General features: G+C 42.7%; 1 protein-coding gene across 1 annotated transcript in view; it reads right to left on the bottom strand.

Annotated features, from left to right (window-relative positions):
* LOC147710001 (saoe class I histocompatibility antigen, A alpha chain-like) overlaps nucleotides 1–27,510 on the bottom strand; it is a 323,941-nt gene that overhangs the window by 32,857 nt on the left and 263,574 nt on the right. Inside the window, exon 5 of the mRNA XM_086919304.1 lies at nucleotides 17,082–17,195. Within this exon, the coding sequence (XP_086775430.1) occupies nucleotides 17,082–17,195 (114 nt within the window). The remainder of the gene's footprint in view (nucleotides 1–17,081; nucleotides 17,196–27,510) is intronic.

Raw genomic sequence — 27,510 nt, 5'->3', positions numbered from 1 at the left:
GCGTACTACTGTCAATCTTTGTAAACTCTAAACAGTAGTAAATTTGCATCAATTCAAGGAGGACCTCTATGGGTGCAGCGGGCCACTTTATTAGTAAACCAGTCTCTACGGGACATATTTACAAAGAAATGCTGCAAAGCACTGCAGCAAGCAAAGCTTCTGTGCTGGATTATGTCACTTGAAAAGAGCAGAACTGAGGCAACTATTCAAAGAAACGAAGCAGTTCTGCTCTCTACAGGCACTGGCATCCTTCCGGCTGCCTTCAGCCAGGGTGCAAAGTGGCCGCGTTGTGGGCAGGACGTTTTTTCTGCAGGAAGGTTCATTATCGTGTGCTGCAGAGTGGCACACATGTAAAGAGGAAATAACGGGCAGTAATAAGGATAATGTTACTTACGCAGTAAGCATCTGTTCTTGGCATGTAGAGCTGTAGGCTCAAATGCTTTTCATACCGCTGCCAACTAGTGTTGGGTCCGGATGTTTACAAGTTGTTTTTCTTCACAGAAGTCTTTCTTAGTCTCGAGGTAGGGTGACTCCTCCTTTCGGTGATCGTACGCATGGGCATCGACTCCATTGATAGATTCTTTTCCCGCAAGAGGGTGAGAATGGAATAAGTAAGTGTAGTATAGAGATGTCCAGGCGTATAAATGTATAATGAAGAACTGCAACAACTACATGTACCCAGGGAAGAGGATGGGTGCTTGTGAATCTACAGCTCTACATGCCAAGAACAGATGCTTACTGGGTAAGTAACATTATCCGTTCGAGGCATGTGTGCTCTAGATACGCATGCTTTGCATAGACTACAAAGCAGTATACTCCCAAAGTGGTGGCAAACCCGTAGATGTAGCAGTTGTTTGAAATTGTGTTTTCAGAACTGCTTGGCCTATATTAGCTTATTGACATGCTAACACATCTACACAATAGTGTTTGGTAAATGTGTGTAGTGCAGACCATGTAGCTGCTTTACATAAGTATGCTAGAGGAATATTACCTAAAAAGGCTTCAGAAGCCCCTACTTTGCAAGTGGAATGTGTTGTTGGGGGTATGGAGAAAGTTCTTATAGCTTTAGGGTAGCATGTTTGAATGCATTTAACATCCATCTTTCAATACTAGATTTAGAGATGGGATTGCCTTTGTGAGGTGGAGCAAATACAACAAATAGTTTTATTTGCAAACGTCTTTTGTACGATCTATGTAGTACAATAACGCTCCTTTGATGTCAAGTGTGTAAAGAGCGCATTCTGCTACAGAATCAGATTGAAGAAAAAAGACTGGTAACTCAACCGATTGGTTTATATGAAAAGCAGAAACCACTTTGGGATGGAATTTAGGGTTGGGGCTTAGAACTACCCTGTCTTTGTGTAGCTGAAAGAAGGGTTCTTCTAAGGTTAATGCCTGTAGCTCACCTGCTCTCCTCAGTGATGTGATTGCAATGAGGAAAGCAACCTTCCGTGAGAGAAATTGCAAGCAGCATTTTTTTGCAATGGTTCAAAAGGTGGACCTGAGAGCCTACAGGAGGAATCCTTGGTGGTATTACTCTTTTCAACCACTCCATGAAAGCTTTAATTACTGGGACTCTGAATAGTGACAGGTGTTGCCTGTTCTGCAAATTTACAGCTACCGCTACAAGGTGCAAATGAACAGATGTATATGCTAGTCCAGTTTGCTGTACGTGTAACAGGTAACAGATAATGTTTTGTATAGAAGCATCTAAAGGATTGATTTTGTTGTTATTGCAGTACGCAACAAATCTTTTCCACTTTGCTGCATGGCAAGCTCTGATGGTAGGTTATATTGCTTCTTTTAGAATATTCATACAGTCTGGTGGTAAATTTAAATAACCAAACTCTATGACTATAGGTGCCAGATCCCTAAGTTCAGTTCCTTGGGATCTTGTAGGGAGTGTCCTCATCAGGAAGCTCATGTTTCTGAGGCAGCTGGGTATGAGTATGACCAGTCTAAGGGTTAATAAAAGTCTCTTTCGCTTGGGATCTGTTTTCAGTGAGGCAATGTTTAAATTTGGATCCGAAGGGACATCTTTCAGTTTCAACACTGATAATTTTGGTGCTGGCGTCTTCGTTGCCGGCGTGGGCTGGCCTTTTTGTACAGAAGGCTGCCAGACTTTCGGCATGGAGGATTTTGGATCCGAGCTGAATTTCTGCTTGGAACCGGGGGGCTTCAGTTACCACGAGGACTTTTACTGACTCAGTACCAAGCAGTAAGACTTGACTGGCTGTTTCAGGGCAGGGCCTGGAGGCAGGGCATTGGAAACGTCGTCTTGGTGCCGACTTCGGCCAGAAGGCAGAAGTGGTGCTGAAGCCTTCTGCTTTTTGGGAACGATTTGAAAGGGTAAGGGGTCTTCGGTACTCACGCCACCTTGTCCCTGTGGCAGTTCCTTGGCATTGAGGTCTATCTCGAGCTCCTGCACAGAGAAGGCTTCTTCCTCCTCTGCTGCTGATGTCTCAATGTCTTCTTGCCTGGGATCTTCACTGAAGAGGTCTAGCATGTCTTCGATGCTCAGACGATGCATCTCTTGACATCGAGCCCAACGATCGCAAAGAGTTTTCTTCGATCTAAACGATCTGCAAGCATTGCAGTCTTCTTCCTTATGCTCCGTGACAAGCACAAGTTACACACACTGTGTGAATCAGTGCACGGATACTTCGCTTGGCACTGAGGGCAGAATTCTAACGGTGTCTGTTCCATCGGCGAAGAGATGATCCGATCTGGTTAGGACCGAAGGCCAGCCACAAAGCTTTCCGATCAAAAAAGGAGTTTATTTTGACCGAAATAATACGAGAAGTGAGAAATGCATACGAAACAATACCGTTGAGGGTAGAGAGGATAGCGCTTCGAGGGGAACCCAAAGAACGTTTTTGAACCTGCGTGCAGCAATACACGTCCGAACCCAGTGGTGGAAAAAAACAATCTAACAATGGAGTCGATGACCATGCGCATTATCACCGAAAGGAGGAGTCACCTTACCTCATGACTAAGAAAGACTTCTTCAAAGAAAAACAACTTACAAACATCCAGACCCAATACTAGATGGCAGGAGTATGCAAAGCATGTGTATCTACAGCACAGATGCCTCAAACATATATTTCTCCTCATTACGCCAGCAGCCCGTAAAAATAGCTCGCCCATATAAAATATGACTCTCCATAGTGAGTGGGCGAGTAGATGTTTGATAAACTACTCAGTGCTTTGTACCTTTCACGGTTACTGCTGTCATACCACAGTCCACAATATACTCAGTGTATGGCAATCTCTCTCAGGCCACTGATATATCACTCAGTACTTTGTACCCTTCATGGTCACCGGTGTCACACCACGGCTCACAGTATACTCAGTGCACTGTAGCCACTCTCAGGCCACTGATATAACACTCAGTTCTTTGTACCCTTCACAGTCACTGGTGTCACACCAATGCCCTCAATATATTCAGTGCTCAGTTGCCTCTCTCTGGCCACAGATTTACCACTCAGTGCTTGGTACCCTTCAGGGTCACTGCTCTCACACCATGGCCTACAATATACTCAGTGCTTGGTAGTCTCTCACTCCTCTGATATACCACTCAGTACATTGTACCCTTCATGGTCAATGCTATTTCATCACGGCTCACAATATACTCAGCGCTCGGTAGCCTCTCTCAGGCCAATAGTACACCACTCAGTGCTTCGTACCCTTCGCGGTCGCTGCTCTCATCCACGGCCCACAGTATACTCGGTGCTTGGTGGCCTCTCTCAGGGCCTTGATATACCGCTCATTGCTTTGTATCCTTCCCGGTCATAGCTGTCAAACCAGGGGCCGCAATATACTCAGTGGATGCCACAGATAGCATTCCAGAGCTCATATTATACTCAGTGCTTTGTACCCTCTTAGGTAGGCCTGGGCGTAGTACGCAGAGTTTTGCTACGCAGAACTCCGCGAAGTTACAAAAAAACTCACTTAAGTTGCGCAAGTGGCAGAGCGCAGTGAGAACTGCAGTTTGTGCTAGGATTCATGCTGCTCGGGTAGAAATTCTACCCGAGCAGAAGCTCGGGCTCGCGAACTTACCATTCGCGATTACGAGCGGGGTAAAAAGCTCCGCTGCACATCGCAAAGCAAAGTTTTCTGCACTCCACGAGCTCCACAGAGTGCAGAAAACTCCACAAACTCTGCGAACGGAGCGAAGTTTACCGCCCAGGCCTACTCTTAGGGCACTGCTGTCACACCACTGTAAGCAGTATATTTAGTGCTTCGGAGAATCTCTCAGGCCACTGATATACTCCTCAGTGCTTTGTAAAGTTCACAGTCAAAGCTGTTGCTTCACAGCTCACAATATACTCAGTGCCACACCAAGGCCCACAGTACTTGGTAGCCTCTTCCTGAAGGCACAGCTATTGGAGTACACCCCGCGGTATACTATGTTTTTTCAGCCTTCGACAGTGTCCTGGAGATCCTAACATCTTACTGAAAGCTGGTCCAGGAATGTATGGGGTATTGCAGTTAAGCAGCCAACCAGAATGTCTGAAACATGGAGGTCGATTTTATTGGCCAAAGACTAGTCATTCTGATTGATGAAACACCAAACGGTTACAATTCTGAGCAGCTTTAAGATTTGTTAATGCATGGGGGACTGGAGAATGAGTAGCGAAATAGTGCAGTCCATGACCCTGCATCAGCAGGGCATGGAGAAGGAAATACCTGCTCCACCCACATCAATATAAAGGAACCACGTCTCTAAACATGGATGTGTCCCCACTTCTACTCCAAGAGGCAGATGGTATTTGTCAGAAGTCTCCACACAACATCTGTTCCTTGCATAATATGTCAGCATCCACAGGGTCATCAGTTAAACCATGTGATTATTCAAAGTGCTGTTTATTAAATATGCAGAAAGACTTAGGTTATTGCTGTTTATATTAACCTGTTGCCTGCTTAAGGAATTAATGTGTTGTACCCTTTATTTTTGGCACAATGCGCAAATAGGAGTTTGTTTATGGTTGCCAGGAAACCAGCTTCCTGACAACCACATGTTTTCCTGATCCTTCTGGATGCTATCAGCATGTGCTTTGTGATGCTGTCGACAATGCCCAACTACACTCTATAAATAGGCACACTACTGAAAAGCTGTGCTTGACTTTGTTTTGACACAGCCGTGTCAGGAAGATCTTCCTCTTTCCGGCGTTGGTGCTCAAGAGTCTTCAGTCAGAGGTCCAGCAGCCCACATGAATTCAAGAGTCTACAGCCTTATGAAAGAGGCCCGTCAGCATTCAGGAACAAAGGGCATTCATCACTACAAGACAGCTAAGTCTGAGAATCCTTGTCGAGTGACTTGGTGCATTTAGCCTGCATGTTAATTTTATTTAATATTCACGGTTACTTTTACTTTCTACGAGAAGCTCAAGACTTTTGGTACACTCTGTATTTAGTAAAAGTCTTAAGTTCAAGTTTTCTACGTGGCTAATAGGACATTAGTGATTTAGACTTGAAACACATGTATCACTGTTTAGCTTTATTAGCATAATTTACATATCTTGCAAGGCCAGTAGCATTCTTGTATTTAATTGAGTAGATAAATGTATCAGTGCTTTCTTTCGCATATACATGGGATATCAATGTCGGCTTCCATAACAAATGGGGACAGGTTTTAAAACAAGCACAGATGACGAAAAGGTGAGGTGTTGAGCCTTTTATAATATTTAATAAGTGAAAATGACAAAAAGGAAAATCTTAATAAATGCACATGTTTTCTATTCTTTTGCTCCAATATAGTCCATTCCCGCAGGATGTGTAATAATTGCCTGGTGCTATAAGATTCCCATGAAAGCTAATCTCTCTGATACATAAATTGACAACTGTAGTATGTGAACAGGTGACTATTATTTGTGAATAACAATATATACATAATATACCAAATTATTGTCACAATCTAAGGACAACTCATATCTTTATTTTCTTTACGGGTAGCTAGAAGAAGACGATTCTGCGCATAAGATCCCGGCAGGCCCAGGTAGCAGAATATGGCAGTGTCTCTTCTCTCTGTGTTTTTGTCTCTCGTCCCAAACCCCTTCCCTCTTGGAATATTTTTCAGAACTACTGTTTCAATTATCAGTGGAACTGGGGAATATTCAGAGAGGGTTGGGGCGCTATCATCGCCCCTGCAGACTACCTGGTTTTCAGGTGAGGGGTAAGACCGTCATAACAAAAAGTCAAGCCACAAAAAAAAATCAGCCTAGGCGATGGATACCACATATGACGTTCTAGGGGCTGGGGTAAGGATTCAGACAATGCAGGATTTGACAAAAATCCTTTCAGAATTACAACAAGAGGATGTTTGTTTAATACAAGAAAATAATGTGTTAAAAAGTGACTTACAGCATTAAAAAGCCACGTGGGAATCCTTGGGAAGATGTCATGCCTAAAACCAAACCAGTGGTTCAACTGCCCTGTTTTCATTTTACCACACCTTCTACTGAAACACCAGTAGTTCAACCTTTGAAACTCTCTGTTACCACCCCCACGCCATTCCCTTTGGCCCTGCTGGATCGTTTCTTTGGGGAAAATGCAAAATATGATATATTCATGTGTTGTGTGTCAATTTAGATACTGTATATAGATTTCCCGAATCATGCCCTTATATAGGTAAAATTCACAGTGCCCTTATTTTGGCATAGAAATCAAGCCCTTATTTAGGCATTGCACATGCTAACCAAATATAGGCATGGCCAACTACATCCCTTCATCTTCGTCGCAACGAGTTCTCGAAAAACCAGACTTTTAGGCCTTTAGGACTTTCCCTTGCCTGGGTATTGATTTCTCCAAGAACTCATTTATTATGCATGAACATCTATTCCTTAGGGGTTCATTCATGACGTTCTTATGCCCGACTTGTACGTCAATACTTGCATTCCTAAACACCTTTGAGGTATAAATATACCTTCACTTGCTATGGCAAAGCACGGTGCGGTGGTCCCTTACAAACGGATGGTAACTACAAATATATAATGGTCACAGTGGATTTGTGTTCAAGGTTCATTTGGATGTGGCCTCAGCGCTCGGCTGACGCTCAAACTGTTATAAAAGATTTGCGAGTCTTTATCTGCACATACGCTATAGGCACACTACACTCTGACCAGGACCCTGCATTTAACTCTCGAGGTTACAAAGAAGCCATGTCCAGTTTGGGCGTTGAATTGCAGTATTCTTCTCCATTCCATCCATCCTTGTAGAAAGAAAAAACCAGGACATAAAGCAGTCTATAACTGCTAGAGTATTAGTTTCGGGTGATGGATGGGTCAAACATCTGTATGGGGTTCAACGTGCTTTAAACAACTTGCAAAGAAGTTCTCTAGGGAGTGTCACTCCATATGAGGTCCTATTTGGGACAAGAATGTTGGTTTCGGATCTTGATTGTCATGGAACAGTGGTGGAAAATAGGAAATTTAATATCAAAGATCGTTTGGCTATTTTACAGGACTTAAATAAACTAAGATCGAAACAAAGCAACGTGTTCCTGAAGCCAACCAACACTGGGGAAAAAACAACCATCCAAGAAAGGCCTGTCTGGATCCCAAAGCTTGGTGATCTAGTCAGAGAAAAGATTGCGGACAAGAAGGAATTTGGACCTTCCTACAGACAACCAGTACCAGTACTAGCAATCCACGGATCAAGAACAGTACTACTGCCGCCTCTTGCTGGTAAAAAGGAGAGAAGATTTATGTCTATTGACCTGATCAAACCACACTGCGTGGCCGATACTCAGCAGTTGGCAAAGTGGACTCCGACAATGTAGCAGACGCACTCCACTAGCTACAATCCAAGAGGTTCAAAACTGAAAGACTCATCACCATTGAAGATTCTGCAGTAAGAAATGAAGTACTAAGCAACAAAGCTATGGAACTTGTTCCTCTTGAGACCCAAATAACAGATTGTCCTGAAATACCTGTCTACAACGAAGTAACAAGTGATCAAGTGGTTCCAGCGATTTCGACATATCCGGATGTAAATCCATCCATTTACAGAACTGCCTCTGGCTATTTCATTAACTTTGATAAGTTTTCTGAGGATCCCAGCAAACCTGAAACAATGCCAACAAAAAGAACTTTCAAAGAACAAACAACAGATTTTTTACATCACCTGAAAAAGACTTATCTGATTTCACCATGGACTGAACTATGGATTATTTTGGCGATATTTTTCTTTCTACTTTGGTTAGCTCTGGTAATAAATCTAGGTATGCTGATAAATGGAAGATATATTAAAATAGACAAAGCAAGTAAAAGACTGAACATACTTCTCCAGCCACACAAATCATCCCATCGTGAACAAAGAGACTTGTCAGCAGTGAACATCACAGGCGTTCCTATACCAGATGGTCTAGTGTGGGACAGAACTGAATGTTACATTTTTGGCCCGTCGAAGCTCTTGAAGAATCTACACTTATTCAAGATTTAATTAAGTGACTTTATTACCTCTAGTACCTTTTCTGATGATTGGGACTTCGGGACTGTTAATAACATGATGTCTGATCTAGAAATGTCTGCAGTATTCATAAATTGTGAATATTTTGAGAGTTCATCAGACTATGAACAAATGTATTGTTATAACCATTTGTGTCATCATTTCTTGCACAAATCTGCAATGCCTAGAAATGTTTATATGTATAACTAATGGGAACATTGTCCTACACCTCCAAAGGCAAGCTCAAAAACGTTTGCAATGAAATGTACATATTTTTCAGGGTTCAATGTATCCAATGCTGAATCATTTTACTTTAAAACTGTGAACAAAACAGGAACGAAAAATATGTTAAAAAATACAAAACAGATTTATTCTGCAGCCTTTATTGACCAACTGTCTAGACAGGGTTTCGACTTTTGGAAAGACAACATTGAGACAAAGACTGTCTGGGGTATGAAAGATTGGCAGGTGCAGGGGGTAGAAGCTATGTTTAGAGCCTGTATCATCCCTGAGCAAATTATGTTTTTGAATGACACTGTCCAACAAACGTCTTGCCTTGGGTTAGCCAAGATTAAAGACTTGAACACACCGACCATATCAATACCTGCAAGCAATAGCACTACACGGGGGGAGGTCGACGTACATAATATTTTGCATCACAACAGATCAGATCCAGATTGGAACAAATGGTTGCTCTGGCCCATAGACACAAACAACTATCAAGATCGATTCCTGAACAAAACTCAGGATTTCACAGTCAATAGGCCAGACCCAAGATATGTTCAAAGACAGCATCCTGGGGTATTAACAACATACAGTGTAGGGAAACTATGCCTTGATTGGCTACAGAAATCTACACTTGAGGATTTAAAACAAAACGTATCTTTACTTAAAGATGGCGCAGACCTTAGGGAATTCTTGCTAGGACCAAGAAAGCTGCGTCAAAAACATTTCATATATGCCGGTATATATGCAGCATATAACGGAATATGGAAGATTACCCAAGCAGAGACTGCAGAACGAATACGAGAAATTGATCGTATTCATTTAGAGAAATCTCTCTCTGTAGTAGACAATGGGTTAACAACTCTGTCGTCCAGGATATATTCATTGGACAGCATTGTGTCTTCTGCCATAGACATCATGGAACAAGACTTGGTCATGTGGCAACATGGTCAGTCTCAATTACGTTCTATCATGCAATTAGGATAGACGCTACAAAACTTGCATGCAGGCTATGTGCCTTGGCATTTAATCAACACTACATCACTGTTTCCAGTATTCAATCTCACTGATAAACAGATCAAACTGGCACAAAGGGGAGCAGACTGTACGGTGCTGAGCATTGATAAACTAGAAAAATTACCATTCACAGTGGCAGAGAAACCAGCTACTGATTGGATCATACATGGTAAAATTACTCTGCCTGTTACAATTTTCCATTTTCAGTATTGCCTAAAACACATACCAGCAGGCAAATATGAAAGGTTGGGATAGAAATACATCAAGACATCCTGATATTTACCATACACACACAGATGTTAGAGTGGGGGGGCGTGAAGTGTTTCTTAGCAGTACTAACTGAGAAAATGCTCTAAGCGGTTCTCTCCTTTGGAAGGGTATTAATTTACACGGAGGCTGTGATGGTTCCTCTACCAAGTTATCCTGTCACCTGCAAGGTTCACCAGCTGCAGTGATTGATCCAATTTTTAGACAACTTTCAAATGGAAATTACCTCATGTGGAACAATCACAGCTGCTGTGGCATGTTGCCAGGTATCCCATATCTAGTGACTGTTACATCCAGGGTCACTTGCTGTATGCAAGTATTTTTTCCACAAACCAGGACAGCCATGGAGTCGCCTTTATGGCCTTCACTGAACATCTCTACTATACGAATTGATACTCTGAGCAGAACAGAATGAAAGCCATTCTTTTGCAACAAACTGTGCCACTGACCTCAACCAAAGAAACCTATGATCTACAAGTCTCAAGGACTTCTGTTGACATACATGCCCTTTTGAATACAAACTGCCCTATAGATTTCTCAGAAATGCTGGGACGTATCTTAAACATGTCTGATACGAGCGGTATTGTACATGTATTTAAGACTGTGTGTTCAGGACTGTTAGCACCTTTTCAAGCAGTGCATGGAGTGGCATTTATTTTTCTGTCCCCATTACAAGAACTTGAGGGGAAGTGGATAATCCTAGTGCAGGCTTATCAGTAGTGGCCACTACCTTGATGTGCTGATAATTCTTTCTAGAGACATCCGTAGAGTAATAGTCTTTGGCTTAGCAAGATTTCTGTTAGCTCTATGAATCAAATGCTCTAAATGTATTGTATCATAATTTCTATTGCATTTTAATTGTATATATGGAAGAGATGTATCCATTTTATGGCTCATTTTTATGGTATTTTTAACTGTTTCTTCAATGCACTTTTTAAGATCCTCGTGATCAAAATAAAGTTATGACGATGATGAATAAAGAAAATACCAATGATTACCCAAATTGCTCAAGCCAGGGTTTCCTGGTTGTGCAGTTATGACACTAGAATAGTATTCTTTCTCTCTCACATTTCACATCAACTGTTTGTACCATCTTTAATTGCTTGAGGCGCCACTACACAAAGTACTACGTATTAGATCTTAAACCATGGTGATATAAGACTTTCTTGAAAATTGTGACTGGTGTGAGCAAGGGGGACAGCAGACATCAAATGAAGACCCGGCTCGTTTTAGGCTCGAGGTTCCAGGACGTCTTCGAGCTGAGCTAGCTATCCGTCTCGAGCCTGCAGTGTCCCGTCCTCCTCTATAACCTCATGGAGTAGGGAAAGCGAGGGTTCCGTAGTATTTGCCACTCTTATGAGCATTCAGTGTTTCGAAGGGTTGGGTTCGGGATCTTTGAGCATTTCAAGAAGTTTTGTTTCCATGGAAATTCACAGCAAATAACTTGTTGGCGATTTGTTCAGCTCCACCTCATAACAATTTACAGTCGCCACCAATACCTTATCTTTTAGGCACGGTTTAGGTTTTCCACCCATAAATCGAGAGGACACCTGGACAAAAAATGCACTGACTTCGTGTCAATATGGGAACAGCCTGACAGGTCAACGGTGCTGCCGATGTCAATCTGACAACACGACCATCCTCCTACACCTTCGCCAAGCCGCGCCTTCACCACATGGGGGCTTTTCTATACATCGAAACCTTCGAAGCCTTGCCTCAGGGAGGAGGCCTTTCCGCGACGCAAATCCCCCTGCAACGCCGTGCGGAGAAGCAGTCCTCGGAATAATTCGAAACTTCGTGCACCCTGTGTTTGGCGGACTGCCCCAACTTTTTGGACACGTTGCAGGGATCCTAATTTTGCTCCTACTGCTACGATTTGGCAAGCCAAATCACCAGCGACACCCAATTCACTGTGGAGAGAGCTCTGCAGGAGATGAAGTGTTGTGAGCGCATTGTCCTAATTTTGAGTTTACCTCGTCTACGAGAATTAAATACCACATGGTTTCTGTCATTTAGACCAATCTGGCAATATTGCGTCTTACCTGTTCTACGCTGCCTGCTTTGCAGTGAAGAATGCGTGCTAGACATCTGTCTAACACTCCCATAAGTCATGATGGATGTCAATACTCTGCTGGACCCTGTACCGGCCCATGCTCTGTGTTGTCCCCAGCGGCTACCAATCCTGATGATGGCATTCATTGAGATCTCACAGACGCAAATTGCAACTGCTGAGGTACGAGAGGAAATTACAGGCACACAGGTAATATCCAATACGAACATTGCTGATGCGACCAATGCTGAAGGCGAAAGTTCACATCTATGTGCGGTTAATCTTCTAAACAAGGTATTCCAACTTTCACCTACAACGGTAGACCACTTTATGTCTACAGAAATAGAAGATTTCATGTTTTCTCCAAGCCCTAACACTGACTTTTGATTTTGGCACACAGTGTACTGAGAGACTCTGAATTTGACCTTCATTTTTCAAAACAAGGTACTAACTTTGGAACTCTTTTTTCTATGATTAAGTTTTTTTTTCCAAATTTGTATTTTTCATTTTTGGCACAAGTAATCCGCTTATAGTAGAACTATTCATAGAGAACAGAATTCTGTGAATACTTCCAGAAACAATATGTAACCGTGTCCACAAACAAATTGATTTATACAATCTGCCATGAAATGGTTTCATCCTTTTTTCTTCTGTATTTATGAGCCATTTCATAAATGTATATTTTCATGGTTCATTTGGTTAGCATTTCGAATGTCAACATATGCTTAGAATGAAACATTGCTTTATTATGTACAGCACCAATGCATTTTTATGCTTACAACCAGTTCTAATGCATTTTTTGCAATGTATTTTGGACATGTTTTAGCATTGTGTACATACATTTTAGATATGTTTAACATGTTTAGGATTTAGTAATGTCATTCATACGAAAGTGGAGTGAATGTTGTGTGTCGATTTGGATACCGTATACAGATTTCCCGAATCATGCCCTTATATAGGTACAATTCACAGTGCCCTTATTTAGGCATAGAAATCTAGCTCTTATTTAGGCATTGCACATGCTAACTAAACACAGGTATGGTCATCTACATCAGTTTATCTTTGTCACAACGAGTTCTCAGAAAACCTGACTCTTAAGCCCTTAGGACTTCCCCTTGCCTGGGTATTGATTTCTCAAAGAACTAATTTATTATGCATGAACATATATTCCTTAGGGGTTCATTCATGACGTTCTTATGCCCGACTTGTTCGTCAATACTGGCATTCCTAAACGCCTTCATGATATAAATATACCTTCACTTGCTATGTTATGTTATGTTAAGATGAATTTATTGAGCGCACGGACACCAGAAGGTTTCATGGCTCTAGTCGAATGAATGTTTGATGCAGCGACCAGGTTAATAAGATTGCTCAAAGAGCCATGTTTTCAGAGCCTTTCTAAAGCCCAATAGGTTGTCACAGTTCCTGACAGAAAGTGAGAATGAGTTCCAGAGCCTAGGGGCCAAAAAGGCTAACCTCCGTCCACCCTGTCTTTTTAGTTTGATGGTAGGGGTGGTGAGAAGATGGAGGTGGGCAGACCGAAGGTTGCGCATAGGGGCATGTTTAATAATCCGAATATTGAGAAACTTAGGGCTCACACAGTATAATGTTTTAAAGACTATGCAACCTGTCTTAAAGGCAGTGCGTTGTGCTATTGGCAGCCAATGCAGTTTAGACAATAGGGGCCTGGCCGATTGCCATCTCGGTTGTTTGTAAATCAGTCTCGCTGCCTGATTCTGTATTATTTGGAGGCGGTTAAGCAGACCCTGGGGAAGGCCGATGTAAAGGGAATTAGAAAAGTCGTGACGTGAGAGCACCAGAGCTATAACCACCTGAACCAGAGCTTGGTGGGATCGCAAGTATGAGATTTTCCTTATTTTATGCAGCTATGGCAAAGCATGATGCTGTTCGGCTACCTTCTTGCACAACACGGCTCACCACAGCAAGTCCTGAAGGAAGTCAAGTCCCTAACTGACGCACTGACCAGTCGCTGTCATCCTCCTTGCAGAGAATCCAGCTCCAATGTTTCTGACTCCCCTTGCAGGGTGTTAGAGAATAGAGATCGAGTCCCGGAAGGAGATACCAACCTCTCTCATTCTAAGGTATGGAGCAGACTAGAACCTAGAAAAACTTTTCGCAACTCTTGGCAAAAACTAAACCTTAGACTAAAGTAAACGATAACTAGAACAGCACCTACAATCTTCCCTCATACTACACTTAGGTACACTGGGGTAGGATTATTTTAGAAGCACCAGTTGAGTATTTTAGCCTGTGTTATTTAGGTATGTATTTTTAGTTATGTCATAGCTATAGACCATGCTATTGCAGTATTATTTTATCTTACTGCTAACGCTGTACGTATTATACTTCGCATTCTGTCTTACGATTGTAGCAGTTCATATCTCTTGCATGAGAAATAAGACTGTTCAATTAACCCTTTTATTGAAAGCCCATCTCTTTATTTCTTTGCAACTCTGTAGAAACGAAGCATGCACGATTGACTGAGTGAAACTGTAATCTAATGTTTCCACGATTCTGAGATTGTTCAGATTCTAAGGGAAACAAAGTTGTCATGTGTATGCCGTTGTCAGAAACGAATCCCTTCTTGTTCATTCGAGAAGTTTCTAGTGACATCTGAGTTAGCTGGCACACACAAGTAATTACGTTTAATGTACTCGATAGAGACATACTGACCTCAGTCCAATGTCAAATCTATAGTGTATATTATTCCAATGCGCAGAGCCTATCCGGGATATAGGAAATACACTACACATGAATCAGTGTCAGTTGCATTTAATTTGTCGTCCAATTGCTTTTCTTTTTGACACGGCAAAAGTAGCTTTTATTTGATCTTATTAAGGCGGTATAGCCGCAACTTGGTCAATACCATTTGTTGAACGAGACGAACCATTGCTTCAGGATTTCACTCTCTTTAGGGAAGCAATGCGAAAACTGTCTGTGACACACTAGTTCATCCAAGCTAGTGATAATGAGCTTTTGAATTTGCGCCAGAGCAATAAGGATTTATTGACATACATTACGACCTTTAATTGTATCATTGCTGAGAGGGAATGGCTCTCCGGGTTTGGGTTCCGGGTTTGGGTGGTTCACATAAAATGCAACCATGCTTCTTAGGTCCCTTTCCCATAAAAAAATAATCCTGTTACAATAAAACTGTCTTTACCCAGTGATTACCACATTCATCCAGTATTTAATGTTTCTCTTCTACAACCTTGTATATCAGATACACATGCTGATCCACCTCCTCCTCCAGTAATGGTAAATAGTCAATGGGAGTTTGAGGTTGCTAAACTGTTAGATTCAAAAAGAGAACACAGCATTCTACACTAATTTTTAGCATGGAAAGCATATGGAGCTGAGGAAAACTCTTGGGAACCAGCATCCTCGGTTAATGCTCCTCGCCTAATTAGACAATTTCATCAGCAGCATCCTTCCAAACCATGCCCAGCACCGGGGTTTTCGAGGGGGAGGACTGTCAGAAATCTACACACATCTGTTCCTTGCGTAATATGTCAGCATCTACAGGGTCATAAGTTAAACCATGTGATTATTCAAAGTGCTGTTTATTAAATATGCATAAAAACTTAGGTTATTGCTGTTTATATTAAACTGTTGCCTGCTTAAGGAATTAATGTGTGGTACTTTTTATATTTTTGCCTAAACTTACATTATTGCCCATGTTGACCTTCCTGTGAAATCCTGCTTAAAAGTGTAATTTCCTTCTAGTGATAAAAGCACTCAGCACAATGTGCAGATAGGAATTTGTTTATGGTTGACAGGAAACCAGCTTCCTGACAACCACATGTTTTTCCGATCCTTCTGGATACTCAGCACGTGCTTTGTGACGCTGTCGACAATGCCCAAGTACACTCTATAAATAGGCACACTACTGAAAAGGTGTGCTTGACTTCGTTTTGACACGGCTGTGTCAGGAAGACCTTCCTCTTTCCAGTGTTGGTGCTCAAGAGTCTTCAGTCAGAGGACCAGCAGCCCGCAGTGGAATTCATAAGTCTACAGCCTTTTGAAAGAGGCCCAGCAGCATTCAGGAACAAAGGGCATTCATCACTGCAAGACAGCTAAGTCTGAGAATGCTTGTCGAGTGACTTGGTGCATTTAGCCTGCATGTTACTTTTATTTAATATTCACGGTTACTTTTACTTTCTACAAGAAGCTCAAGACTTTTGGGACACTCTGTATTTAGTAAAAGTCTTAAGTTCAAGTTTTCTACGTGGCTAATAGGACTTTAGTGTTTTAGACTTGAAACACATGTATCACTGTTTAGCTTTATTAGCATAATTTACATATCTTGCAAGACCAGTAGCATTCTTGTGTTTAATTGAGTAGATAAATGTATCAGTGGTTTCTTTCGCATATACATGGGATATCAATGTCTGCATCAATAACAACTGGTGTCAGGTTTTAAAACAAGCACAGATGACGAAAATGTGAGGTGTTGAGCCTTTTATAATATATAATAAGTAAAAATAACAAAAAGGAAACTCTTAACTAAATGCACCGTTTCTATTCTCTTGCTCCAATATAGTCCATTTCCACAGGATATGTAATAATTGCCTGGTGCATAAGATTCCCATGAAAGCTAATCTCTCTGATACATAAATGGACAACTGTAGTATGTGAACAGGTGATTATTATTTGTGAATAACAATATATATATAACATACCAAATTATTGTTACAATCTTAGGACAATTCATATCTTTATTTTCTTTATGGGTAGCTAGAAAAAGACGATTCTGCGCATAAGATCTGGGCAGGTCCATTTAGCAGAATACGGCAGTGTCTCTTCTCTCTGTGTTTTTGTCTCTCATCCCAAATCCCTTCCCTCTCGCAATATTTTTCAGAACTACTGTTTCAATTATCAGTGGAACTGGAGAATATTCAGAGAGGGTTGGAGCGCTATCATCGCCCCTGCTGACTACCTGGTTTTCAGGTGAGTGGTAAGACCATCATAACAGTATTCACCTGCACTCTCACATGTGAATCAGGAAGTGATAGTGCCTCCCACTCACAGTATCAAACCCAAATCCACTTACCAGATGTTTTCTTCTTCAGGTAAACAATCCAGATGACAGAAGCGAGCAGTCCAATGCCCAGAAAAGCTCCAATGACGCATACGATAATCACGACCAATGAAGGAGATTTCTCTTCTGTGGGACAGAGATGGACAGATGCTGAGTTACAGAGCAGAAATCACTTCCAAGATATGAATTATAATGCAGTATCACCAACATCTACCAGGTACGAAGATCTCTGTGAGTAAAGGGTCAGAGAGAGTGATAACATGGCCTAGGAACAGAAGTCTGAACCTACTGCAGCCTCAGGTATACTCGGTGCTCTGTAACCCTCCACACTGCACCCCTTTCACACCACAGATCATGGAATACTCACTGCTTTGTAGTCTTCAAAGCGGCACTAGTTTCTCACAGCAGCCCGTGGTTTAATCCACACTTTAGCCTCTGAGGGAGGTGCTATCACCAGAGCCCACATTCGACACAGCAATGCCCTGAGAGAGGCCACACAGCACTATCACCCCACAGCCCATGATACACACCACAATTTGTAGCTCACCTCAGGGCACTGTTAAACATCCACTTGCCACACTTTGCTCACCACACTCAGCACTTTCTACACTCTCACACCTAAGCCCCCATCCCCTCCTTCTGACTGACTCCATCCAGGGCACCCAGGTATAAAGCAGCTGGCATAGATCTGGCTTCCTGTATCATCTGCTGTCTAGGGGCGAGGGCCCTGGTGACAACTGTAGAGGTCAATCACCAGATGAACAGCAACAAGACCAAACTGACAACTTCCTGAAACAATTCTCCAGAGAGGGATTCTTCTCTATTAACAGTATTCTGTAATCTTGTGGTTAGGTCCAGATATTCCTGGCTCAGGAAAACAGTTTTATCTTTCGATTCTTTTCATCAGGGAGATGGGGGAGGAGGGAGGAGTTAAAGTATGAATGTGGACGAGTTACAAGCCACAAAAGGAAGGGAAAAGGTTAGCCTGTATGCATCTGTTCGGAGTGTGTAGTGCTGTTGATTCAAGTGTTCTGCATACTCCAGTCATGTCATTTTTGGCTCAGAAGCTTGGAAGTTGTTTTTCTTTGAAGAAGGTTTAGAGTCACAAGATTTGCTGTAACTCCATCTTTCGTCCACAATGTGCATGAGCACCAGCTCCATCCTGGATTTGCTTTTTACACAAGGGATGTGAATGTGGACTTAGGGGCTGATTACGAGTTTGGCAGTTAGTAGATCACCAAACCCAGAGTGGCACAGCCGTATTCTGATTTTGGTGGTTGGACAACCATTGGACCACCGCAACCGCCGGGGATCGGTGATACCTTGGCGCTGGCGAGGTGTTCAGAGGCCATAATAAGCTGGTGGTGCAGCTGCTGCACCACTGACAATATTATGAGTTTTCTCACCGCCACAATGTTCACGGTGGTAAACACGCCATGAAAACAGTGGTGGTGAGGAAACTAAGGGGGTCCTACAGGGACAACGAGGGAACTCGTAATCTGTAACTCATAATCTGGCGGGTGACTGGCAGTGAGCTTTGGCAGTGTGGGAGCGGTGTGGTGGTGTGCCTCCCCACTCCTACACTGCCAAATTAAGAATCAGGCCACTTGACTACTATGGTGTACCTTGTGTATGGTGCATTGTGGAGCGTGTGATACAAGGAGTGATCCGCAGCTATTACAACCTTTCAGGGAGGAGGGCGGGTGAATCTACAACACTACACAGTTACTTCACAAACAGTTACTTACAGGGGATGTAACATTTTCTGTTCATAGAGTCTGTGGTTGTAGATACACATACTCTGCACAGACTAGAAAGCAGAACCCTTGATTACGGCATGCCGGCAGAGGCCAGCAAGCAGAGGTCTGTAACAATGTTCTTAGAATTGTCTGCCCAACGATAGCCTGGTGGCAGGCTAAGTGACCACACAACAACACTTGTTAAGAGTGTGCATTGGTGACAGGGGGCCTCTTTACAAATTTAGGCTGGTGCAATGTTTCGTAAGAAAGCCATGGCAGCTCCATTCTTGTGGGAAGAACGGGCTTTGAGGGTATGGGTAAACCTATCTTGATTTTACGATAGAAAGTGTGAATACTGATGACTATCCATTTGCATTACATGTTTTGGAACCAGAATGGCCTTTGTAAGGTTTCACAAAGGCTACAGAGTTGATAACATTTGCAAAACATCTTGGTTCTGTAAATGTAGTACATTGGAGCTCTCTTGACATCTAGTGTGTGTAAATCTATTTCTTCCACAGAGTCTGGTTGCAGAAAAAAGACTGGGTTTTCATTAGTATCGTTTGTCTGAGGTGACGATTAGGGTGAAACCTCTTTCGGGAAGAACTTAGGGTTTGTTCTGAGAACACTCCTATCCATGTATGACCTGGCCCCAACCTACATTAAAGATCGTCTAGTAAACTACACACCTATCAGGTCGTTCCGGTCCTCGGAGGCTGGCCTGCTGGCCAGTCCCCGCTTTAACATGGCTTCTAAAGGAGGCAGAGCCTTTTCAATCTCAATTCCTCTACTATGGAACATGCTGCCAGAGAATCTGCATAAAGAACCCACCCTCCTCCCATTTAGGCAGGAGTTAAAAACACTCCTTTTTGTTGAAGCCTGGGGCACAACCTAATCAATTACATCCTCACCACGTGCTAGGGTAGGGCTCTCTCTCACAGCGCTTAGAGACCTGACGGTGATAATGCGCTCTACAAGTTACAACTACAATTACAAATTGAATGAAAGGTTCTTGTATGGTGCAGCTCACTAATACACCGAGTGATGTTATGGCTTCTAAGAAACCCACCTCGCAGGAAAGGAAATGTAAGGAGCAATAACCTCCTCAGGACAACGTTGTGGTTCCTATGAAGTGTGGGAGGTATTTGACAAATTCCTACCCAGCCCCGCCGACATACCTACCATCACGTCCTGTGATCCAGCTACCGTCAAACTCATCACCACTAACATGAAGAAAACCTACTCAGGAGCCCCAACGGACCCCTGCCCACCACAAATATTCCACAGGGCCGCCACCGCCATCCCACCCGAACTAGGACAAGCCATCAACGCATCCTGCAGGTCAGGCATCTGCCCACATGAATGGCAACGGGCAGAGGTAAAACCCCTCCTCAAAAAACCAACGGCCGAGCCTGCGGACCTTAAAAACTAGCGACCCATCTCTCTCCTCCCCTTTGCGGCCAAAGTCACCAAGAGAATCGCACGCTCACTGCCAGACATCACGACACGGGAATATAAGGAACCACCCTCGACTGGATCCGATCCTTCCTCTCCGACAGAACCCAGAGGATCCGACTCCCTCCCTTCCTCTCCAAACCCACGGAAATCAGCTGCAGAGTACCCTAGGGATCATCTCTCAGGCCCACGCTCTTCAACATCTACATGGCCCCCCTTGCCGCCATCATCAGACAGCATGGGCTCAACATTGTATCCTACGCCGACGACACCCAACTCATCCTTTCACTCACAAAGAATCCCGAAAACACTAGACTCTGCTTCCAGGTGGGAATGAAGAACGTGGGTGGAAGCCTGGATGAAGAACAGCTGCCTGAAGCAAAACTCAGAGAAAACCGAGGTCCTCATCCTTGGACTCTCCACCACCGCCTGGGACAATACCTGGTGGCCTTCCGCCCTCGGGAGCCCGCCCACCCCTACAGACCACGCTCGGAACCTCAGCATCTTTTTTAAAAAAAAAGTTTTTTATTGACAAACTGTTGAGGAAGACATACCAATATACATATAATGAGACAACCATTGTTTACAAAATAAAAATAGATCGTTCTCAAGACAGGACTTATTTCGGTTTCCACTTGGAACACATTATAACATAATTTATTTTGTACGTGCAGAAGGCAGAACAGCAAAAGAGAGTAAAAATATATATTTTTTTTCACTACAGTATAACAGCTGTCTACCCCAAAACAGAGCATCTACCAGATAGGGAGTATTACGGTAAGTGTATAATCTTCAAATAATAAAATTACCTCAAATTTTCTCACATTTTTTTAATGAGCGTGCTCCTCTAAGTTTTGCAAGGGCTAGCTCCATAGAATAAATCTTAATTACTAGTGTCCACCATTCCCAGATGTTAGGCGGTTTGGGGCAGATCCAGGCTCTAGCCAGTATTAATTTGGCACAAGATATAAGAATCGTCACCAGAGTGGGCCTAGGTAAGAAGACAGGATGAATGTCGAGTAATACTGTTAAAGCGGTGATAGAAGGCAGCTGGCTCTTCTTAATTTCCAAAACTTTGTGCACTTCCCCCCAAAAGTCCCTAAGGTTAGGACAAGAGAACAGCATATGTTCCAGATCTGCTGCTTCAGCTAAACATTTAGGACATTTCGTACGATCGCTATAAATGTTGTTAAGAGACCATTTAGAAATCCTTTCCGATGTGTAATACAACATACAAATTGTTCTAAACTGTTGCAGCCTTAAACTAGATGATCGTACCGAGTTATTAATATTAGATAAAGAGCATATTATCTGTTTAGTTGTTATGTTTAAACCCATTTTACTGCTCTATTTCTCGGCTAGTTTTGAACAGTCATCGGTTTTAAAGGCACAAAGATGCCTATAAGCTTCGATTATAACTGACTTATTTTTATTTGAGTATAAACAATTCCAAATATCACAGTCTGAAATGCCATAGATTTGATTTTCCCTGATCAGAAAATCATGCATTTGTAGATATTTGAATCTCATTGTTTCGGGTAAGTGGTATAAAATTTTAAGTGTGCGAAAATCTAAGAACCCTTGTGTGCCATATAAGTCTCCCAAACATTAATTCCCTACCTAGACCATCTAAGGGCCGTGCCATCATTGAAAATCCCCGGAAGACCCGGGTTACCCCACAGCTGGAGTTTCGAGTGATAGAAGGAGGTCTTACAAAATGCTAATATATTAGCCCAAATCCTGACTATGTCCCGGGCAGTCTTAAATTTCACCCTCGTGTAATAATTAGGGTCGTTAACTCGAAACAAAAACATGTTTGAGTCTGTTTTTAACAAAAATAAATGAAAGAAAAATGTGTCTTCACTATTAAGTAAAGACCGGAGGCGCCTGACAAATGAAGACCAAAAATATAGCTTAACGTCAGGAAAGTTAAGACCACCCTTATCCGTGCTATTTTTTAGGAATTTCAATGATCTTCTAGCTTTTTTGTAACCCCATATAAAACTGCTAAATATTCCATCTAATTGCTTGAAGAACGAATTATTTAGTGCTAGTGGAATGGAGCGAAAAAGATACAAGAATTTGGGTAACACCTTCATTTTGATTAAATTAATTCTGCCAATTAAATTCAGGGGCAATCTATGCCATTTTTTTAATAATAGAGTAGTAGATTTAATTAGTTCGTTATAGTTAATGTTGTTAATTTCCCGTATTTTAGATGTAATTTTAACGCCTAAATATGTAGCGACTTTACAAATCTCAGGGACCGCTACCACTGGTACATAATTAGCTATAATTTGTGTCTTGCTTATATTAAGCTTATAGTCCGATACTTTCCCAAACTTACAAGCCTCAGTGGTGATCCCTTGTAGTGCCTCGATGACATCGGAAGAATAGATGGCAATGTCATCGGCATATGCCGTAATTTTCAATACCTGTGAACTAGACCTAAAAGGTACAATTCAGGGTTGAGCCTGAAGAGCAAACAAAAATGGTTCTAATGAAAGGGCAAATAATAAAGGTGATAAGGGGCAGCCTTGACGGGTGCCCCGAGAAATTAAAAAGTCTGAGGAGGTCAGCCCCCCATAGCTGATACAAGCTGAGGGATTATCATACAATGCCTGTATACCCTTTAAGAAGTGTCCACCAAACCCCATTTTCATCATAGCGTGCCAGAGATAGTCCCACCCCATTCGGTCAAAAGCCTTCTCGGCATCCAGCAAAATCATGCCGACTGGGGTGGACTCTGTCTCTGCCACGTCAAATGCCGTTATGGCCATATTGACGTGGGTGGTAGTTTCTCTCCCAGTCACGAACCCGTATTGCTGCGGGTTAACTATTTTAGGCATAAGAGGGGCCAACCTAGTTGCTAGTATTTTCGCAAATATTTTTGCATCAGTATTAATGAGAGACATGGGTCTGTATGACCCCCTTTCCTCTTTTGGTTTACCCTTTTTAAGAAAAAATATAATTTTAGCCCTGTTCCATGAGTTGGGAGCTTTTCCAGTTGACTCAATGGAATGTATAACCTGTAGTAATAGGGGTGTCAGTTCTTCTAAGCAAACTTTATAGATCTCGAGGGGGATAGTGTCTTTCCCTGCAGCTTTTCCTGCAGGCAGGGCGGCAATAGCTTGTCTGAGTTCTAGCCCTGTTATATTTTCAGACAGTGGGTCTATTTCTGAGGTATTACACATATTTATTGAGTTTTCGTCTAGATAATTCCGTATTGCAGCTAAGCTTGGTGTAGATTCCGGAGTGTACAAAGACCTGTAAAAGTCCACGAATTCTTCTAGTATATCGTGCGGCTGATCGTATAACCTATTATCGGGTCCTCGAATATTAGTAATCAGAGTACTAGCTCTATCCTCCGCTACTTTGTATGCCAAAATGTTACCAATTTTATCCCCACCCTCGTATTGCGCGATCTTAAATTTATGTATTCTGGCACTGTTTTTTGGATGAATTTTGCCTTAGTTTAAAATTTTAATTGGCCAGGTTTGAGACCTATTTCAGCAACCATTGATGAATTTAGTCGTAGTGCTGAAACCAGCAGTGCTTCCTGAGCAGCAATATTGGAGATCAAAAATTCGCTAAGTTTGCGACGTTCAGAATTTTGTCTAATCACGTATGCCTGCGTAAAGCCCCTAATGCTTGCTTACAGGCATCCAAGACCATATTACATGTTGCAGAGTTCTGATTGATTTCTATGAAATCAGTAAGGTGTATTTTTAGCTGTGATATGTAAACAGAATCTGACACTAAATATCGGGGAAAAGAAAATGATCTGGGACATGTACGAGTGTGTGGAGTAGAAAATATCAACATTATAGGGTTGTGATCCGAGGAGATTTGGGGACATACCTCCATTAAGCTAGTGTTCAATAAATTATCGCTAACTAAAGCCATGTCCAGCCGAGAGCATAGTTTATGAGGTGCTGAATAATATGTGTACCCAGGAATATTTGGATGTAAGTACCGCCAGGCATCCTTAATATTATGAATTCGACAAATATCTGAAATAGAAGTTCTGGTTTTACGCATCCGCTGGAAACTCCCGGGCCTGGTGGCATCTAGTTGGTAATCCATAATACAGTTGAAGTCTCCCATTATAATAAGCTCCCCCTCCCAGTCTAAAAGTTTTATATTTAGGTAGTCAAAAACCCTAGGTTCGTCTTGGTTTGAACCCTATACCACACATAAGACATATTTATTATTTTCACTACTCAATTGAGCGATAGCCCATCTACCATCTCTATCGTGAGCAGTTTGCAAAAATTCTACCCTGAATCGTTTATCCTTAAGAATTGCTACCCCTCTAATTGAGGTCCCAAGAGTAGAACAGATTACAATATCGTATCCTAATTGACAGAGTCGTTTTTTATCCTTGCCAGCTATATGAGTTTCGGATAGTAACGCAAAGTGAGTGTTATGTAATCTCAATTCTTCCGACACAAGACGTCTCTTATTTTTACTGTTTAAACCCGCAACATTCCATGCTAGACATCTTAGTTTATGCATTCAAAAGAAAAACATACATCAAACCAAAACAAGTGGAAAACTTCTATCCTTCAACCACACAAAAGTAAATATTTGCTCGTAATTTTGTTCCTAATAGCATGTCTCCCCATCAGATTGAAAATGCAATTTTTCACATTTTTATCCCCCAAAACCCCCCACCCTGCGGAGAATGAAGAACTCCCTCCCTCTACCCCCCTATCTCCCACCCCACCGGGGAGGGACCACCCTTCAGCTTCTGCTGCCGCTGTAGTGGCAGCACCTACGATAGAGCGCCTGGTAGAGACCTCACCTCCCCCTCTGAAAAGAAAACTTTTTTAATCAGAATAATTATTCCTGAGAACAAGGAGGAAAAAGTAACAATAAATTAGAGCCCCTAAAGTTTTCTAAACTTAGTCTCCCTAGCTATTATACCCGCCTGATAGTAGTTCTACCTAATCAATTACTATAGTTTAAGCCTAACTCTTACTCGTACTAGATAAAAATGCCTCGGCTTCTGTTGTATCAGTGAAAAAGAATGTACGCCCGCCTTTAATAACCTTAAGACGGGCGGGTTCCTGAAGAAAAACCTGTCCCCCAATGGATTTGATTGGGTCGATCAGTTTACGAAGTTCCCACCGTCTGTCCATAGTGGCTTTACTTAGGTCAGAGCGAGCAAACAAAGAAAGATTCCCTATAACTATAGGAGCATTAGGATGTGCTTTCTGCCAGACAGCCTGTTGCAATAAAAAGTTACCAAAGAAAATGAGGAAAGGGCGTGGAAATTTGCTCTCTTTGTTCTTTTGAACTAGAGGCAAATGGTGTGCCCGTTGGATTTGGGAGTCCCAATCCCAGTCTGCTAAGTCCGGGAAAGCTTTTTGTAGTAAATCAACAAGGAAGGCCCTCGGGTCGGAGCCTTCAGATCCCTCCGGTATCCCAAATAGTCTCAGGTTTGATCTTCTCTGCCCATTTTCCAAGTCCTCGACTTTGAGCTGAAGAGACGTCAGCTGGATATCGTGTTGGCTTACTACAATATTTATACGTGTGGTCACCTCCTCTACACCCACCACCCGATGCTGCAATTCTTCGATGTCCTGCGAATCCCCACTAAGATTAGAGGTCAGCTCTTGTAAAGAGGTCTGCAGTTTGTTATTGTCCTCCCTCAGCTGTAGATAGTGTTCTTGCACTTCTGCGCGTTGGTTGGTTAATATTTGCAGTATAATATCCAGTTGGGAGGAGTCAGTCTCTTGTTTATCTTCATCTTCAGGTCCCTGAGACATGATTGGAATTTTATCTGTCATAGAAGTAGCTGGTAATGCTGGGGTTAGGGCAGTAGAGGAGGTGACACGTATGGCTGGTGGCTTTGTGTTGGTAGTAAGCTTCGAGCTATTAGATAATAATATTACTGGCCCGTGCTCTAGCATAGGCAACGCCTCTTGTTCGGTTGGTGCAATTGATGGTGCATTTAATGATTCACTTAGCGCATTGATCTCTGGTGAGGCGGAGCAGCCTAGAGTGTCTAAAGTAGGGTCCAAATCCGTAGGACTTGTCCCCGATAGTCTTGGTGTCATACTTTTGACAAGTCCCTTCGCCTCAATCCATTTTCTTAGAGGGCTTTTATCAACAAGACTTTTCTTAGCAGTCAAGTTATTGCTTGTAATTAGCCGATTTGGAGTAGTACCAGTCTTCCCCCCTCTTTTAGCTTTAGGCTTGTTTTTCGCTCTGCGTCTTCTTTCCACCAAAGATTTTGTTGTGCTATGAGAAGGGTCGCCCATCTCTTCCTCTGTCTCAACTTCACAATCTTCATAAGAGCCTGGGTCAGTGTTCTCCTCTTCCACCTCTTCAGTGGTATGACGAGCAGTTTGCCCATCGTGCCCACCAGCATTGAAAGCCGTTTTGTTAGCTTCTGCACTTGCCTCTTCATTGGGTTTTTTCAGACCCATACCCGTTGCCACGTCATTTAAGTGTAAATTTAAGTTCATATCTTTAGCCATAGCCATAGCTAGTGTTTCTGTAGTAGATATCTGCTGAGTATTTGAGTTGGTGTGTGTCTTTGTCGAAGCTGAAACATTGTTGCTAGGCTGTGCTACAACTCCTTTGAGTTCCACCGTGGCTGGTACATTTAGAGCAATCGCATCTGCCGGGGAAATTATGCGACCGGCTTCACCCCCTGTCATAAGTCCTGCTGAGACCCCCAGCTTAGCCCCTGGTTTGACAACATTTTTTGCGGCATTTTTCGAGAAGGAACCCACAGCAGTCAGCATCGGGGGTCGTAGTATTTGCTTACCGGCAATCGCTCGATCCGAACCCTTCTCTCCCGCCGCCACCACCACCGCTGCAGAAGGCGTTTCTTTGCTCGCTGTTGCCTCTCCCTCCGAGGAAGCCGGTAAAGCCAAGGAATCCAATGGAGCCGCTTCTGCTGCCGTTATTACTGCCACAGTGGGGGGGGGGCATAGCTACCGTTGTCGTCACGGCCGTGGGGGGAAGGGGCAAAACAGCAGCCCCCGAGGTATTTTTACTGTTGCGGGTGGAGCGAGGTGGGTTCTTTGGTGACATTCTGCCTGGCCTCCAAGCACGAACGGCCGATCAGAGACCGGACCAGCCAAGCCCAGAGCCAGCGAGCAGACTACAGATCGTATGCCGAATGTTCCGTGAAACGCCTAGGAGCCAGAGCATCGGTAAAGTCTGTACACAAGCTTTCTTTTCCAATTTCCGAGTTTTTTATTTCCAGGTTTTCCAAGTTTTCCTGGTTT

This window comes from Lissotriton vulgaris, chromosome 5 (genome assembly GCF_964263255.1).
Source record: "Lissotriton vulgaris chromosome 5, aLisVul1.2, whole genome shotgun sequence".
Classification (NCBI taxonomy): Eukaryota; Metazoa; Chordata; class Amphibia; order Caudata; family Salamandridae; genus Lissotriton; species Lissotriton vulgaris.
The sequence above is the reverse complement of the archived record's forward strand: the minus strand, read 5'-3'. Positions and strand labels throughout refer to the sequence as shown.